The 15,651-nt window shown below is 45.5% G+C and overlaps 1 protein-coding gene across 2 annotated transcripts in view; it reads left to right on the top strand.

Annotated features, from left to right (window-relative positions):
• The first annotated feature begins 2,253 nt into the window (after nucleotides 1-2,253).
• The window catches only part of Mccc2 (methylcrotonyl-CoA carboxylase subunit 2), a 70,910-nt gene continuing 57,512 nt past the window's right edge, over nucleotides 2,254-15,651 (top strand). The window contains exon 1 of one of the 2 annotated variants that reach the window (XM_087625867.1): nucleotides 2,254-2,524. In XM_087625867.1, coding sequence (XP_087481993.1) covers nucleotides 2,396-2,524 — 129 coding nt within the window. In that variant the 5' untranslated portion in view covers nucleotides 2,254-2,395. 2 annotated transcript variants of the gene reach the window in all.

Here is a 15,651-nt window from a genome sequence, read left to right as displayed (position 1 = left end):
AAAAAAACAAGACAAAAAAGGGGGGGCATGCATAATATAGCTGGAAGAATTCTTGATGCTTCTTAGGAAGATGGTTTTTGAAGTTTTGTTTACTTTCCTTCTTTAATTAATTTTTATATATAACAACTCAAGACCTTTTGCTCCTTCCACCCCCACCCCGAAACACACTCTGTTTGCTATATATGGAAGGAAATTGGAGGTTTAGTCCCAGAGATCATAAAAACCAAAAATTTTTTGAAGTGTTTATTGGCAAATAATCAGTCACCCAAAAGTTTTTTTTTTTTTTTGAGAGAGAGAGAATTATCAGTGTAAACTTGGTTAGTGTGACCATTTCTTCAGATACATATACATACATACAGCTATACTGTTTTGTCTGTTCACTTTAAGAAATGGTGAAATAGAAAATTTTATTTCTTGGGAAGCTATAGTCATCAGCCATATTAACCAATATCCTACTGATGAAAACTTAGCTAAGTGTGCGTACGGCCACTTGAGTAAGGGGCTCCATAGTAAACCCCGTCTGCTGATGAGTAGTTTTGTTTTTTGTTGTTACTTATTTTTGTCAATTTGGCACAAGCGATGACTGTGGCTCCTCACCTGATAAAATGCCTGACAAAGACTGGCCTGTAGACTTCTGTGAGGGCATTTTCCTGACTGATTATTGCTGTTAAGAGGGCTGAGACTACTGTGTATGGTGCCGCCCGGGTTTGGTGGGTCTGAGTTACGGAAAAATGCAAGCTGAGCAAGACGGTTTTCAGTGTTTATCCGTGGCATGGCCTCTGCTTTATTTCGTACCTTGAGTTCCAGCTGACTTCCCTCAGGGATGGGCTGTAATCAGGACAGGTAAACATACTAGAACACTGAAAACAAAACCGGGACAGGGAGTGGCTCCGTGCATAAGGGCACTGCTTTTGCAGAGAACCCAAGTTTGGTTTCCAGCACTCAGGCTGCTGAAACTCACAACTTCAGCTTGAAGGACTCTATGAACCTTTTCTGGCCTCAGGGCAATGGCGCTCCCTTGTGTGTGTGTCCAGTCACTCACGCTTACACATGATTAAAAGTATGCCTTAAAGCCCTAACAGTTCAACCCCAAGTATTCAACCCCACCTATAAGCATGTATAACATTCCAGGTTCAGCAGTAAACATATGTCTTACCCACATGTATGTATTTAAGGAATAGGGCATGAATTTGAGAGGCAGCTGGATAGGAGTAGGAACTCTGGGGAGGAGGAGGGTCAAAGGTAAACAGTTTCAATTAAGCAAAAAGTTAAGGGAGACATTTCTGGACACTTGCATAGTCCAAGCTACCTGCAAACTCCCTGTGTAGCCCGGGATAACCTTGATGTGCTGGCCCTCACCTCTTGAGTGCTGGAGTTGCTAGGAAATAGTTTTCTTTAGCCTCAATGCCAGGAATAAATGTTTCATTCAGTTCAATGCTCTGGTTTGGTTTGGTTTTCGTTTGCATGCTGTGCGAATCTGTAAGTTGTTTTCCACATTACGAGACCTTATGTGGGATCAGCTTGTAGCAAGGTAGAGTGCTTGGTCTCAAAGGAATAAGGCAGAGTGATGGCAGGGTATCTGACATTTTTTGACTTCCACGTGTGCTCCTGTACACGTAAGGTACGCACAGAAAAACGCCCACACTGGCCTCTAAATTCTTCACTTTGTAAGCTATGGACTCATCACTTAGTAAGCTAGAGAAACGTTGACACGTCTTCTATTAATTGGCTTACCATAGTTTTCTATGGGTCAGCCTTTTTTCTTGGAAGTGGCCAAGTAGTAGAGTCCATGGTCCGCAAGAGAGAGAGAACCAAGCCCAGTTCCCATCTTAGTTATCTTGTGTTTCTACACAATCTGGCTTTTATTCGGGTGCTGTTCCCCTACAGCACTGTTAAGTCTAGAACCACATTTCCTCCTAAGGCAAGCCGACCCTCTCTCTAGCTTGTTCATCCTTCTGATGTTCCTGACGCGTTTACTTTGCTCCTCTAAGCAAGCATGCTGTAGTAGCATTCTAAAACCGATTAAATGTGTTGAAGCTCTGCAGTGCAGGAACTAGAGGCGTGTGCATGCATGCGACAAACGCTTCAGCAGGACAGCAGCCACTTAGCTATGCGCTCTTCTCAGACCAGCGCTCCTGGGCTCGCGATGGAACCTGGACTCGCGCAGCTGCTCTTCTGTTCCTCATTGGCGGAGTCGAGAGGCGTGGCGCGCTGCACCGACCAATTAGAGGTGGCCCGCGATGGCACGTGCGCGGGGCTGGCCTGGGAGCTTGGTGGACCAAGGCTGGTGGTGCAAGAATTCTGGAGGAACAGCGGCCCGGAGCTGCAAAACTCAGCTGCAGGGCCGCTCTCTCTCTTTCTCTCTCTCTCTTTCTCTTGGGTGCTTGCTATCGCCATGTGGGGCGCGCTGAGGTCAGTTCTGCGGCCCTGCAGTCGGGCCTCCGTACCCCGGCAGCGCGCCTATCACGGGGACGCGGTGGCCCGACTGGGCACCCAGCCTGACTCGGGCTCCTCCACCTACCAGGTAGGTTGAAAGAAGGTCCTGGAGGCCTGCTCGCCCTCCTGCCCGGGAGTCACCGGCGGCCGGAGGGTGGGCATGCTTTGATCTCTGCTGTTCTTTCCTCTTGCAGCTTCAGGCATCGATCGTTCTGGGACTCAATAGGGTCCTGTGAAGTTTGCAGAAGGAAGAAGTCGTTCCAATGTGATTTTTACTTCACTTTTAGGACTGGCGCTGGCATTTTGTTTCACTGAAGTCAGTGGTTCTCAAAACCCACAAAACATTGTCGCTTGGGTATCTTATAGATGCCGGAGCCCGGTTTGGCAACTTTGTAATCAGGAAGTTGGGGTCCTCAAGTTTGCATGGCTAGTATATTCCTTAGGGGTCTTGTGGTAGCCACCTTTAGAACTACCTTAGCACGGCAGTGCCAGGCCGTATTTACACGCGTCCGTTTAATAGCTATATTAACTATAAATACACAACCCATGATATCTTTACATAGCTTTTCTTGGAATTGAGGGCCTTCCCCAGGCTGAAGAAGCAACTCATAACTCGTGAAATATCAAAGCTAAAAAACTTAAATCTGTTCCATGGCTTCTAAACCTAAGGAGTCAACATCTGAATTGTACATAGAACCAGCAGTTGTTTGTCTGGGAAGAAGTTAACTCAGAAACACGAAGTCGTTTGTGCGGTATTCTAAAGTATTTGGCATGGAGATGTAGGAGTGGAACTGGGGGATGTTAATTAGAAATCCGATAGCTGTGTGTCTGTGTAGTAAGTGGTGTCTAAACCCTGAAAGGCTGAGAGTGCAAAAGTTGCAGATGAGGGTGAGATGAATTAGGTCGGGAAAGGCATGGCAGGTTCAAAACGAAAGACAGAGACTGGATGGAAAACTAGAGGATGTGGATAACCTTTCAAATGAGCAGATAGCAGAAACAGGTGGATCTTTGTGAGTTTGGGTCCAGCTTGTGCAACAAAGCCAGTTCCAGGACAGCCAGAGTTACAGAGTGAGACCCCCTTCTCAAAAAACCACCACCACCACAACAACAACAAAATACAATTACTATCCACTAATAGTACAAAATAATAGATTTCACTGCGATGTGTGTGTGTGTGTGTGTGTGTGTGTGTGTGTGTGACACTCTTACCTCCTCTCCACTCTTCTGCTGTCTCCTTTTCTCTTTCCAAAATGGTTCTCATACTTTCATGTCATATAATCTAGATTCTGCCTGTGAGAGAAAATGTGGAATTTTTCCCACCTTCCTAATGCGATGCTCTCCAGTTCCAACCGTTTTCTTGAACACAGCTATCTTACTATTTTTAGGGATATCTTGTTTTTTACTTTATTTTATTTTATTTTCTGGCAGTTTCATACACAAATACAATGTATCTTTTTGTTTGTTTCGAGATGGATTTTTTTCCCTGTGTAGACCTGGCTATCCTGAGATCAGCTCTGTAGACCACGCTGAGCTCAGCGGTCTCCTGCCTCTGCTTCTGCGGTGTAAGGCATGTGCTACTATACCCAGCTGGTGTATCTTAATGCTATCTATTCCCAGTTCCCCCACACATCCTTCCCAGTGTATTCCTACCTCCCACCCTACCTACCCATGTCCTTCTAATACCACTCCCCTTAAAAACTCACTGAGTCCTATTGGTGCTGCTTGCTAGAATGTTGACTGACCATTGGCTTGATCTTGTGCGGGTCTTGTTCAGGTAGCCACAACTTCAGCGAGCCATGAGCACAATAGCTATGTTAGATCCAGAAGACAGCATCCCTCCCCAGGCTTTGGCTCTTAGAGTCTTTCCACTCCCTCTTGCATGATTGATATTCCCTAAGCCTGTGTGTGTGTGTGTGTGTGTGTGTGTGTGTGTGTGTGTGTGTGTGATGTAAATGTATCATTTTGAGACTGAACACTTCACAGTCCACTCTTCAACTGGATTGACAGTTACCAATCTCTCCGTTAGCTGCTACCCACTCCGTAAAGAAGCTTCTCTAACGGAGGTTGAGGGCAGGGCTAATATACATGTCTAAACATAAATATTTAGAAGACAGTTTGACAACACCGCCATTCAGAAACACAGGAGTAGTAGGATTCTCTCCTAGAGCCCAGGTCAAGGGGAGGCCAAGCCAAGGGCTTTGGAACAGGTTTCCAGTACCAGGCATGAATTCAACTTTGTGGAATAGACCTCAAACTCCAACCAGAACATGGTGGTTATCACCTAACAGTCACGCCACCAGTGCACCAGTGGGCATACCTTGCCTAGTAGGTTGGTACTGCAACATGCAGGGCCCAGCACCGAGTAGGACCATTGATTTCTTAAGTGACCTGCACAACCTTTCTGGTACCATGAAAACTAGCCACTGGGTCAGTTCCAGATGGATTTTTCTATGCCATGCAGCAATCAAAGTGTTGAATATAGGTACGTTAAACTTAGGATGTTGAAGTGTAAACTAGGCATGGTCTTGTACATACAGTTCTAGCAGTCAGGTGGCTGAGATGGGAATACTCCTTGAGAGTAGGAGTTGGAGGTCAGCCAAGGCAACATAATGAGGCCTTGTTTCAAAGTTAAGTGCTAAGGTTAGAGAGATGGCTCAGTGATTAAAGGCACTGGCCACAGAGCCTGTTGATCTGAGTTTGATATCTGGGACTCAGATGGTGGAAGGAGAAAACTGACCACTGAAAGTTGTCCTCTGACCTCCATGTGTGTCCAACATTCGGTCCCTCTCCCCCTTAAGCCACATTTATATTTTATTTTGCAAGCCATCCTTCAAATATTTAAAGAGGAGAAGTGGCATGATTCTGTGGACATGGAGAGAAGCCAGAGTTAAGTAGTGGTGGGAAGAATTACATTTTCAGAGTCAGAGTCTCGTGGGAGTTGGGAACTGATGTTGGAGTGGAAAGAGAGGAGAATGAGTCATGGAGGGCGCTGGAGTTTGTTACTCCAGGAGGTATAGTGAGGTAAACAGTAGTGCTCTTGATACAGCCCAAGACTGAATTTGGTGGATTGGAGAGATGGTATGTCATGTTGGGTTTGTTTGAATTGTCCATGTGTGATGCGCTAGGTGACAAACACCAGTCAGTCACAACAGCAGACACTAACTTCTTTCTCCCACCATCTATTGGTGACTTTGGGTCAGCTGTTATGACTTATCGAAGGGCAGAGCTGTGGTTTGGTTTGAGTATCTTAATCGACTTTATTTACTTGTGACTCGAATCAGAGACCATTTCCATTTTTCGACTACCTGTGTGTGCATAGACTATTTTCCCTTCTTTTTAACTTGAGTGTCCTTAGATATAAAATGAGTCATAAGCAGTGTAAATGGAGATGCTTGAACAGATTTTTTTATATGTACGAGTGTTTGTGTGGATGTGTTTCTATGCACTGTGTGTGTGTATGCTTGGTGTCTATGGAGGCCAGAAGACGGCATTAGATTCCCAGAACCGGAGTTATAGTTATGAGCCTCTATGTGGCTTCTGAAAATTGAATCAGTGTCCTCTGAAAGAGCAGCAAGTGCTCTCGACTGCTGAGCCATCTCACTAGATCCTTAAGAAAAAAATTTTTTTTAATGTAGAGTCTCATAATATGGCTAAACTTGGTCTCAAAGTTTCCTTCCTCCCACCTCAGCCTCCTGAGTTCCAAGGTTATAGACACGACATCACCTCCAGCTCTGAATCACATATTTAAATTTTTATCGGTTTTGTTGCGTAGCTAAGTCTTGTGAGAGGCAGGATCTTGATGTACTGCTCCTTGGTCTGATCCTGAACTTGGCAATCCTCCTGCTTTAGTTGCTCTTGTGAGCTGGAACTACAGGCATAGGTCATCACACCTTGTGTAACAATGTATTTTGAATTGCTACAAATTTGACTCATCTGCCTAAAGCAACTCTAATGCTTTCCTTCTTTTAAAAATTTGTCTTATTTTTAAGAGTGTGTGTGTGTGTGTGTGTGTGTGTGTGTGTGTGTTTTGCACGTGCATGTAAGAGAGTGGTGTCCAAAGAGTCCATAAGAGACCACTAGATGCCCTAGAAATGGAGTTAGACTGTTGTGATCCGGCATGGATGTGCTGGGAATTGAACCTAGGCCCTCTGGAAGAGCAGCCTGTTTTCTTCACTGCTGAGCCAGCTCTCCAGGCTCAACCTCATGTTTGAAGAACAATGTTCCTGAGTATAGACTTCTCTGACAGATTCATTAAACCTTCCCTCCAACTCTTCCCAGGTCCCTACCTCCAACTCCCTCTCAACTGTATGACTTCTTTTAAAATTATTGTCATACAACACACACACACACACACCACACACACACACACACACACACACACACACACACACACACACACACACAGCCTGCTGAGTCCATTTAGTGTCAGTGTTGCTTGTATGTGTTGGGATGACCCCTTAGGATTGGATAACCTCTCGGGGTGTTCGTCTCTAGAGAAGGCGGATCCTCCCTGTCTTAGTCCCATTAATTGCCTATAGTTCTTCATTTAGGGGTAGACCCTTGTGAGATTCTCCTGTCCATGTTGGCATGTCGGCTGCTGTTGTCTATGTGTAGATCTTGTTTAGGGGACTCATTTAGGTTGAGATTTCGTGGACGCAGCCTCTGTCATTGTTTGCGCAGTATCTTTGCAGCACACATCCTGGTCCTCTGAGTCTTAGGCTCTTTCTGCCCATCCCGCCTGCCTGCCTTTTCGTAGCTTTCATCTCTGTAGTTGGTCTCATGTTGTCTTCCCGTTCTTCTTTGGCTCTTGAGACTGTTTACAGGGTCTGATGGTTGCATGTTCTTGGGGACACTTTCTGTCACATTATTTCCTGTGTGAGCTGTCTTCTGGCTCCTGTGGGCACTCTGTGGGTTTTATTGTTGGCAACTGCACATTTGGAAGCATAGCCATCGCTTCTATCTTTTCAGACTTTTCCCTGACTCCCTAAGTGTTTGGTCGGCTTTGTGTTTTGGAATGATCCCCTCAGGTCTTTTCTCAGTGCACACCTTACCTGGGCTTCTATGCAGCTTTTCAGCCCCCTCCCGATGCACAGCCTTCCTTCAACGTCTTCATATCCCAAAGACTTGTCCCAGGCAGTTTGAGTCTTGGTTTCCTTCTGCTCCCCTCCCCTCCCAACCCTTTCCCTTTCCTCTCCCCCTTCCTCCCCATCAAGCCCAGGGTTTCAGGTATGCTAAATAGTGACTTTCTACCTTTAATGTGTGGTCTAGTCTTCCTTTGATGCTTTCTTGAGAAGAGCTCCTGGTTTCATTCATGTAGCCTAAGACATTATAAAGACAGTCTGCTTTTTAAAAAAAAAAAAACCAAACTTTATTTTAATATCTATCTTTATCATCTAACCTTCTATCTACCTATTCTCTCTCTCTCTCTCTCTCTCTCTCGCCCCCCCCCCCCCCCTCTCTCTAATTTTTATTTTAGGTACCTGGTTTCAGAGGAGGCCAGAAGGTAACATTGAATCCCCTGGGACTAGAATTATAGATCCTTGTGATCTATCCTGTGGGTACTGGGAATTGAACTCAGACCTTCTAGAAGAGCAGCCAGTACTCTTAGCTCCCGAAGCATCTCTCCAACTCAGAGCGTCTGTTTTCCCTCCAGTTTGGGAGCAGGAACTGGGAACTGAGAGGATGCTGTCTCCATTGGCACCACACTGTGCTGTATTCAGGCAAGGACAAAAGTGAGCAGAGCCTTCCTACTGACTGAGTAGCCTTTTCTCGATTCAGTATCTTTCAGACCTACCATTCTCCTGCCTCAGCCCTGTGTGCTGGGATTATAGACATTTTGCTACTGTGCCCTATGCCCAGCCCTCTGTCTTGCTGACAGCAGGTTCAAACTGTTAATTTGGCCCTGAACTGCTGAGTTTCATTTGTTTTGCTTTAAAGATTTACTTATTACATATACAGTGTTTTGTTTTAAAGATTTATTTATTATGTACAATGTTCTGCTTATATGTATGCCTGCAGGCCAGAAGAGGGCATCTGATCCCATTACAGAGGGTTGTGAGCCACCATGTGGTTGCTGGGAATTGAACTCAGGACCTCTGGAAGAGCAGTCAGTGCTCTTAACCACTGAGCCATCTCTCCAGCTCCCTGAACTGCTGTTTTTGAAACAGTTTAGAAGTTAGAATGATCCTGAGGATTACTTCTTTCTCTAAGGTGTATTTGTTAAGCCCTAGTCTTGTGTGTGTGTGTCTGTGTGTGTGTGTGTGTGTGTGTGTGTACGCACCAGTTATTGATAGAGCCAGGAAGCCACTCTGGTGTGAAGCAAAAACAACCTAGTGTGTCCTATGTGCTGATGCTGACACAGCATATGCTCTGGAGGGAAGATGCTAAAATGTTAGCAATCACCCTGACAGTGCTGGGAAGTGGCAGTGCATCATGTTGACTATTTAGGACAGTGTCTGAGACATGTTATGTCCTCGGGAACCGTTGGCTCTACTTCCGCCGGAGCCCTGTGCACCACTGCCTGTGCCAAAGCCATTATGGATCACAGCTGAGATCCCAGAGAACTTCTAGTATTTTCAACTTCCAGCATTTTTCGGGTAGGCAGTACCAATAAGAAAAGGCAGGAAACCCTAGCCTTTGGCCTTTGCCACCGCCTCTGTCGAGCGTGCATCCCCATAGTTCGGAGGAAAGCATGCGTTGACTTTACCAAGAATGAGATGGAATGTGTGATCATTGCTTTGAGCATCCCCAGCAGTCTAAGACTCCAGAGCACAGGTTCCGACCAGAGGTCAGAAAACGAAGTCTGAATGCCCCAAGCGGCTGAAGAGGGACCAGGCCTGTTAGAGAGCTGAGCTGCTTCAAGGGTCTTCCTGTTTGAAGATAGCACATAAAGGCCACTGGCCATGGGTTTGACTGAACATATCCAAGAAGAAATAAGCCTTCAGGCCTTCCCCGTTCATAAATAGAGTGTACCTCAGAGAAACCTAGCTGTTGCTGCTCTTTCTCTCCTCAAGGTCGACTCACTATGTATTCAGCCGGTAACATGTTTCAGGGGATCCCAGCCCTCAAGGCCAAATGAACAAATATTTGTCTTGGATCCTGGTTCTGTGGGTTTGTCGTAGCAGTTCTGTGTGAGGCATCAGTCTGCCTGAAGGGGCATTGGCTACAGGGGGTTGCTTTATGTCATGCCCATATGGAAGGTTGTGAGGGCATGGGACATTCTGGAACATTCAATCCCTTTAAAGCCTCTGCCTTTTTTTTAGCCCATGAACTGCCTGTGAAGTGGTGAAGGCCACATTTCCAGCTGTCTTCCCCCTCAATGAGCCTCCTCTAAAGTCTCCCATACAGGCATGCCCAGAGACGAAGCTTGTCGAGGAAATTCCTCACCCTCATGCTTGGGCTCCTTCTCTAGGTACTTCAGATACTGTCAATATGAACTGCTAGAGATAGGGAGGCCCAGATTGCTCACAGTGGAACCTGGAGGAGGGATTTGGGATAGCTGCTCAAACACTGAGTTCCAAAGTAGAAGAAAGATAAACAGACAAAGCAGCTGCCTTACATGCAAACTTTAACTGCATGTGCCTGTGTCTGTGTGTCTGTGTGCCTGTGTGTCTGTGTCTGTGTTCACACAACCCAGGTGCACAGGGAGACCAGGGGTCAACTTCAGGTTTCCTTCCTCAATATTTCTCAGTCACTGCGTATTCCCACTTTCAAATGACTTCTTATTGTCCAGAAGCTTGCCAGTTAGGCTAGGCTAGCTGGCTGGTGAGCCCCTGGAGTCTCGCCTGTTCCCCACTTGCCTGCACTGGAGTCAAAAGTGCACACCATCATGCCTGGACTTTTTTTACAAGGCTTTGGGGGATTGAACTCAGGCTCTTATTCTTGCAAGAGGAATGTTTTACTCACTAGATATCTCTCTAGCCCCGGTGTGACTTTTAAAAGAGCCTTGGTAGAAGTTAGAACTGACAACTCTAGTTTCTATTTCATTGGTTAAAATTAGTAACACCCTCACGGCCAAAGGAAGTTAGGTGCTGTCAAGTTTTTATGAGGCATGTTGTCACCTGAAATACAGTTGGGATTCAAACCCTGAGAAGATGAAGAGAGTGTGTGTGGACAAGAGGCTGGCCCAGCCTGCCTCGGTGGTAAGCATGGGAATAGACAATGCTACGATTTGGACTAAAGATTGGACAGAGTTTTCAAAAGAAGAAAGATATATAGCCAGTAAATATTTTTTTAAAATATTCAATGCCCTTAGCTATGAGGAAATGAAAATAAAAAATGCTTTGCAAGCCTTTCTTATCTTGACAGAATGGCTAGTGTCAAGAACGCCAACGCAAACTATACCAGTGAGCTTGGGTGGAAAGGGGAGACCTTAATTATTGTTGGTGGGCTGTGAAATCACTGTGGGTTTCTCAAAACCTAAAATGAGAACTTCCGTATGACCTACCTATACCTCTCCTGGGCATAGACCCAGGTTAGTTGTGGTTGTGGTACCCAGGTTAGTTGTGATTCCCTCGTTCTTACTCTCTTTGCCGGCTGACAGTGTCCGGGTGCCAACAAATCACCTGCTCAGAGAGGAGATGGTGGGGTTCGCAGCCTGAGTTTCCCTTTGGGGTGTCAGATGTTACTACATGCTACACCAGAAGGGGAGAGTAGGTTCTGGGACAAATGCTGTGGGTCCAAGGTTTCCTCTTGGACTCTTTTGGTGCCAAGGGTACACCTGCCCTGAGGAGAAGTCAGGAATAGGGGTCCAAGGTCTGTGTCCCCCCCTGGGGCCGCTGTACACCAGGCCAGAAGGGGAAAATGGAGCCCAAGACAAACAGGATCTTGTCCTACTGGGAACAAATGCCAAGTACTAGAGGGCCAGGAAAAGAAAAAATGCCTTCTTCAGGAGTCTTAGTGTCATGGCTCGTTTAGGAGAAGGCCTCCTCTGTGGCAGTCTTTAATGAAGCAGCTCTCTGAGACCATCTTAGCTTGTTCCTATTTCTTTGTCGGGGTGATGCAGATGCAGACACTCTTTGGGGAGAACCAGGGATTCTATACCTTTTGGGGGAAGGGTGTGAGAAAATGCAGGAAGGGAAAGTCATTGGCTGAAGGCTAAGGCTGTCTAGATACATCATTACCATGGAGAAGAGTCCCAGGGGCTATGCTACATGACTAAGGACCCCTGGTCCTCTCGGTTGATGGTCTCAGAACAGGCACAGGGGCAGGGAATGGGCAACACGACTCCTACTATCTCAGATCTGGGGTCTCGTCACCAGTTCTTAAGTGTCTGTTAGTGCGGTCCCACATGCCCTATACCCAAGGGCCTCCCTAACCCACTACTGAGATATTTGCACATCCATGTCACTGTTGTTCTATTCACAATAGCAGGGAAATAGGATTAGCCTAGGTCACCATCAGATGAGTGGGAAATGTAAATACAGTTCACAATCACAGTGGAGTTTTATCCAGCTATAAGTAAAAGTGAAATTGTGAGACTTGCAGGAAATTGGATGGAACTGGAAAATACCATATTACATGAGAAGGCTCGGGCTCTGAAGACAGTTTATTTATTTCATTTATTCAGACCCTAGTTTCTGTTTTTATATGTGTGCATTAATGTGGGACTGATATGTGTAGAGCCCAGGACTAAACTACAAAGGGACCCATGGGGGCGGGGATGGATTTTTTAAGGTGGGGGTAGGGGGAGTAGATAGCACATATGATGTGGGGGGGATAGGGAAAGGTTTTCAAGGGAGGAAGGAAGGGAGAGGTGGGAGAAAAGGTCATCCCATATGACTATGAAAAAGCCACAGGGAGAGATTTTCCTCAGTGGCGTAGCCTGGCAAAGTGTCCATGCTCAGTCAGTGAATCCTTAACCTGTGCGACTGTAAAAACTCTGATGAGGCCCATTGGGTTACAAAACAACACACAAGCAATAAGCCACTGAACTACGCAAGGACAGAGGACTGTTAGGGAAGAGGGAGGGCATTCATTAGTGGGAGCAGGGGAGAGACTAGCAGGTGGATAAGATGGGAGGGAACAGGATCAAAATATATTGTGTGTGTATATGAAAATACATCGTGTATGTGTATGAAATTCATTGTGTATGTATATGAAATACATTGTGTATCTGTATGAAATACATTGTGTGTCTGTATGAAATACATTTTGTATCTGTATGAAATACATTGTGTATGTGTATGAAATACATTGTGTATGAAATACGTTGTGTGTGTATGACATACATTGTGGATGTGTATGTGTATGAAATACATCATGTATGTGTATGAAATACATTGTGTATGTGCATGAAATACGTTGTGTGTGTATGAAATACATTGTGTATGAAATACGTTGTGTGTGTATGAAATACATTGTGTGTGTATGAAATACATTGTGTGTGTATGGAAGTACATTGCATGTATGAAATACAACAAAACCCATTAGTATGTGTACTTAATATTTGGGGGCCAGCAATATTGCTCAGTTTGTAAAGGCACTTGCTCTACAGGCCTGAGACTTGCCTTTGAACCTAGAACCCACATAAAGATTGAAGAATCTGGCTCTGTATGTCTGCCATGCCCTGCCCCAGTAATAAGAAATTTAAAAAAAAATTGCTAACAAAAAAAAAATTGAATACATAGAAATCTTAGGCTGTGCATGGTAGTGAGCACTTCTAACCCCACCCCTTAGGAAAGTTGGGGCAAGAGGGTCAGGATCAGTGGCTTGCAGTGACCACATGATGAGTTCAGAACAGTCTGGAGTCTTCAAGATCCTGCCTTGGAACAACAGAAGGCTGGAGAGATGCTCAGTGAATAAGAGCACTTGCTGGTCTTGTAGAGGGCCCAGATCCAGATTCCAGTACCAATATGGTGGTTCACAGCCAGCCATAACTCTAGTTCTGGGAGATCTGACACCTTCTGATCACCAAGGGCCCCAGGCATTCACATGATGTGTGTCCTTATATGCATCTTACACAAAATAAATAAACAGATAAATGTAAAAGAATTAACGTAGTACCCTCCCCTTGTGGGACCTCCCCTTGTGAGCAGCAACTCTGATGCAAACACACCCATAAAGGGAGAGAATAGTGGCCTAACAGGGGTAAGAGATGGTGTCGAGATTACATAATGCTCTGTGACACAGCCTCCGCATGCTCTCTGCCCTGTTTTCCTCACAGAGAGCAGTGTTCTTCCTGCATTCATGTCCACCACCACCACCACCACCACCACCACCACCACCACCACCACCACTACCACCACCACCACCACCACCACCACAGGGCGCTTCAGAAGACCTTGGCAAAGAAAGATTTTTCATTATTTTTTAAACATAGCTTTTTTGTTTTTCCAGGCAAGTTTTCATGATGTAGCTCAGGCCGGCCTTGAGTTCCCTATCTTGCCTCAACATCCCATTCGGGCCATGTGCCACTATGCTTGGCCCTTTTCCCTGTTTCTTAACAAAAGGCTGGCTTAACTAGGGTAAAGATCTCCAGTCTTGGCTCTCAACCTTCCTACCACTTTTAATACATTTCCTCATGCTGTGGTGAACCTCAACTGTCAAATTATTTTCACTGCTACTTCATAACTGTAGTTTTGCTACTGTTATGAATTTTAATGTAAATGTGTTTTCCAATGGTCTTAGGTGACCTCTGTGAAAGGGTCAGTCCACCCTCAAAGGGATAGTGACCCACAGGTTGAGAACCACTGGTCTGGAGTCTAGCTAGCTCTGGTTTGGATTGACTGTACTCTAGATTGGGCAGCATGTTGCTACCGAGATTGTACCTTGGGCCTGTGGTACTCTGACAGAGGGCACTTGGTTTCCCTGTATGTTGTGAACTATTCTTATCAGCCGTGGGAGGGAGAGGGAGAGAGAGAGCAAGAGGGAGAGAGAGAGGGGGAGGGGGAGGGAGAGGGAGAGGGAGAGGGACTGTCTTCAGGAGTTACAATACAGGTGTGTGTGTTGTGTGGAGTGGGGCGGTCAGTTAAATTTCTATTTGATGGGGCAAACAATTAAAAAAAACAACAACACCCCACACTGGTACATGAGGATCTGTCTCACTGGCTTCCAGTTCTCCACAGGAAGAAGAGCAGGCTGAAGGACCAGTGAGGATGCTTTAGTGGAAAGACCTACAAGCAGAGCATTCTCAGTGATGTAGGAAGAGAGGAAAGAAACACGTTGATTGATTGAGATCTTACTGTGTGAATCCTGTTTAAACTGATGAAACTGTAGAACCAAGTCTGGCAGAGGGGGAAGCCACACTAATGGGCTATTTGGTGAAATTCACAGGTGAGTGGTACGCAGTAATAGTTCTCATCTTTGGGCCTGTGGAAATTCTAGGATTTCCTGCAAAATAATTGAGAATGCCCAGGTGTGATGCGCAGCTGTAATTCCAGCTGTCAGAAAGCAGAGGCAGGAGAATCAGGTGGCTGGCGTGGGCTCCGGGGTAAGATACTGTTTCCAAACCTTCTTTAAGAAGGAAGGGATAGATTCTTTTGTAAATACTTTGTAATGATGTCTGCCGACTTCATTTTGGAGTGTAGTTAGCAATGTTAAAGATGAATTGTTTGGTCTTCTGGAAGCCAGCACAGAATTTGCTACTTGTGGTTGTTTTTCTTCAAGTTAAATAAACTACAGAATTTGAAAACAAAAATACAAATTAAAAAGAAGGAAGCAACGTTGGCAGTGTTCGGGCTGCGCTAGTCTTTACTGTTGTATCTAAGGCTCTCCATCAAAGTCATGGGCAATCGGACAAAGTACAGGGGCACTGAAACTGCCCGTGGGACCCTGACGGTGCCATCACGCAGACGCACCTCTTCTTTTGCTCCTCCAGTACTGTCGACTAAGTGGGACTAGGCAGGAGTGAGTCCCATCATTCCCTGCGGCCCACTGATGCGCCTTCTTTAGTTTTTACCACCTATATATAGTCTCCCGATGCCCGAAACCACTGAGTCAAAGATTCCAAGAAGTAACTCCCCAGTTTAAATAACTGTACGTCCAACTGTAGTCCAAGAATTGCCTTCACAGCCCCTACACCCACACGAATACTGGAAGACTCTGTGGGTTATACGAAAATAAAAATAAATAAAAAGAGGACAGGAACTTGGGAGGCAGGCATGTTCAGGGTCTGGGAGAAGTAGATGGAGGTGGGATAAATATGATCAAAGTCCATATGATAATATATGACAATATGTGACATTCTCAGAGAGTAAATAAAATGCTAAATTTAAA

This window comes from Rattus norvegicus, chromosome 2 (assembly GCF_021556685.1).
Source record: "Rattus norvegicus strain SHRSP/BbbUtx chromosome 2, alternate assembly SHRSP_T2T, whole genome shotgun sequence".
Taxonomy (NCBI): domain Eukaryota; kingdom Metazoa; phylum Chordata; class Mammalia; order Rodentia; family Muridae; genus Rattus; species Rattus norvegicus.
This window is presented reverse-complemented; position numbering and strand designations above follow the sequence as displayed.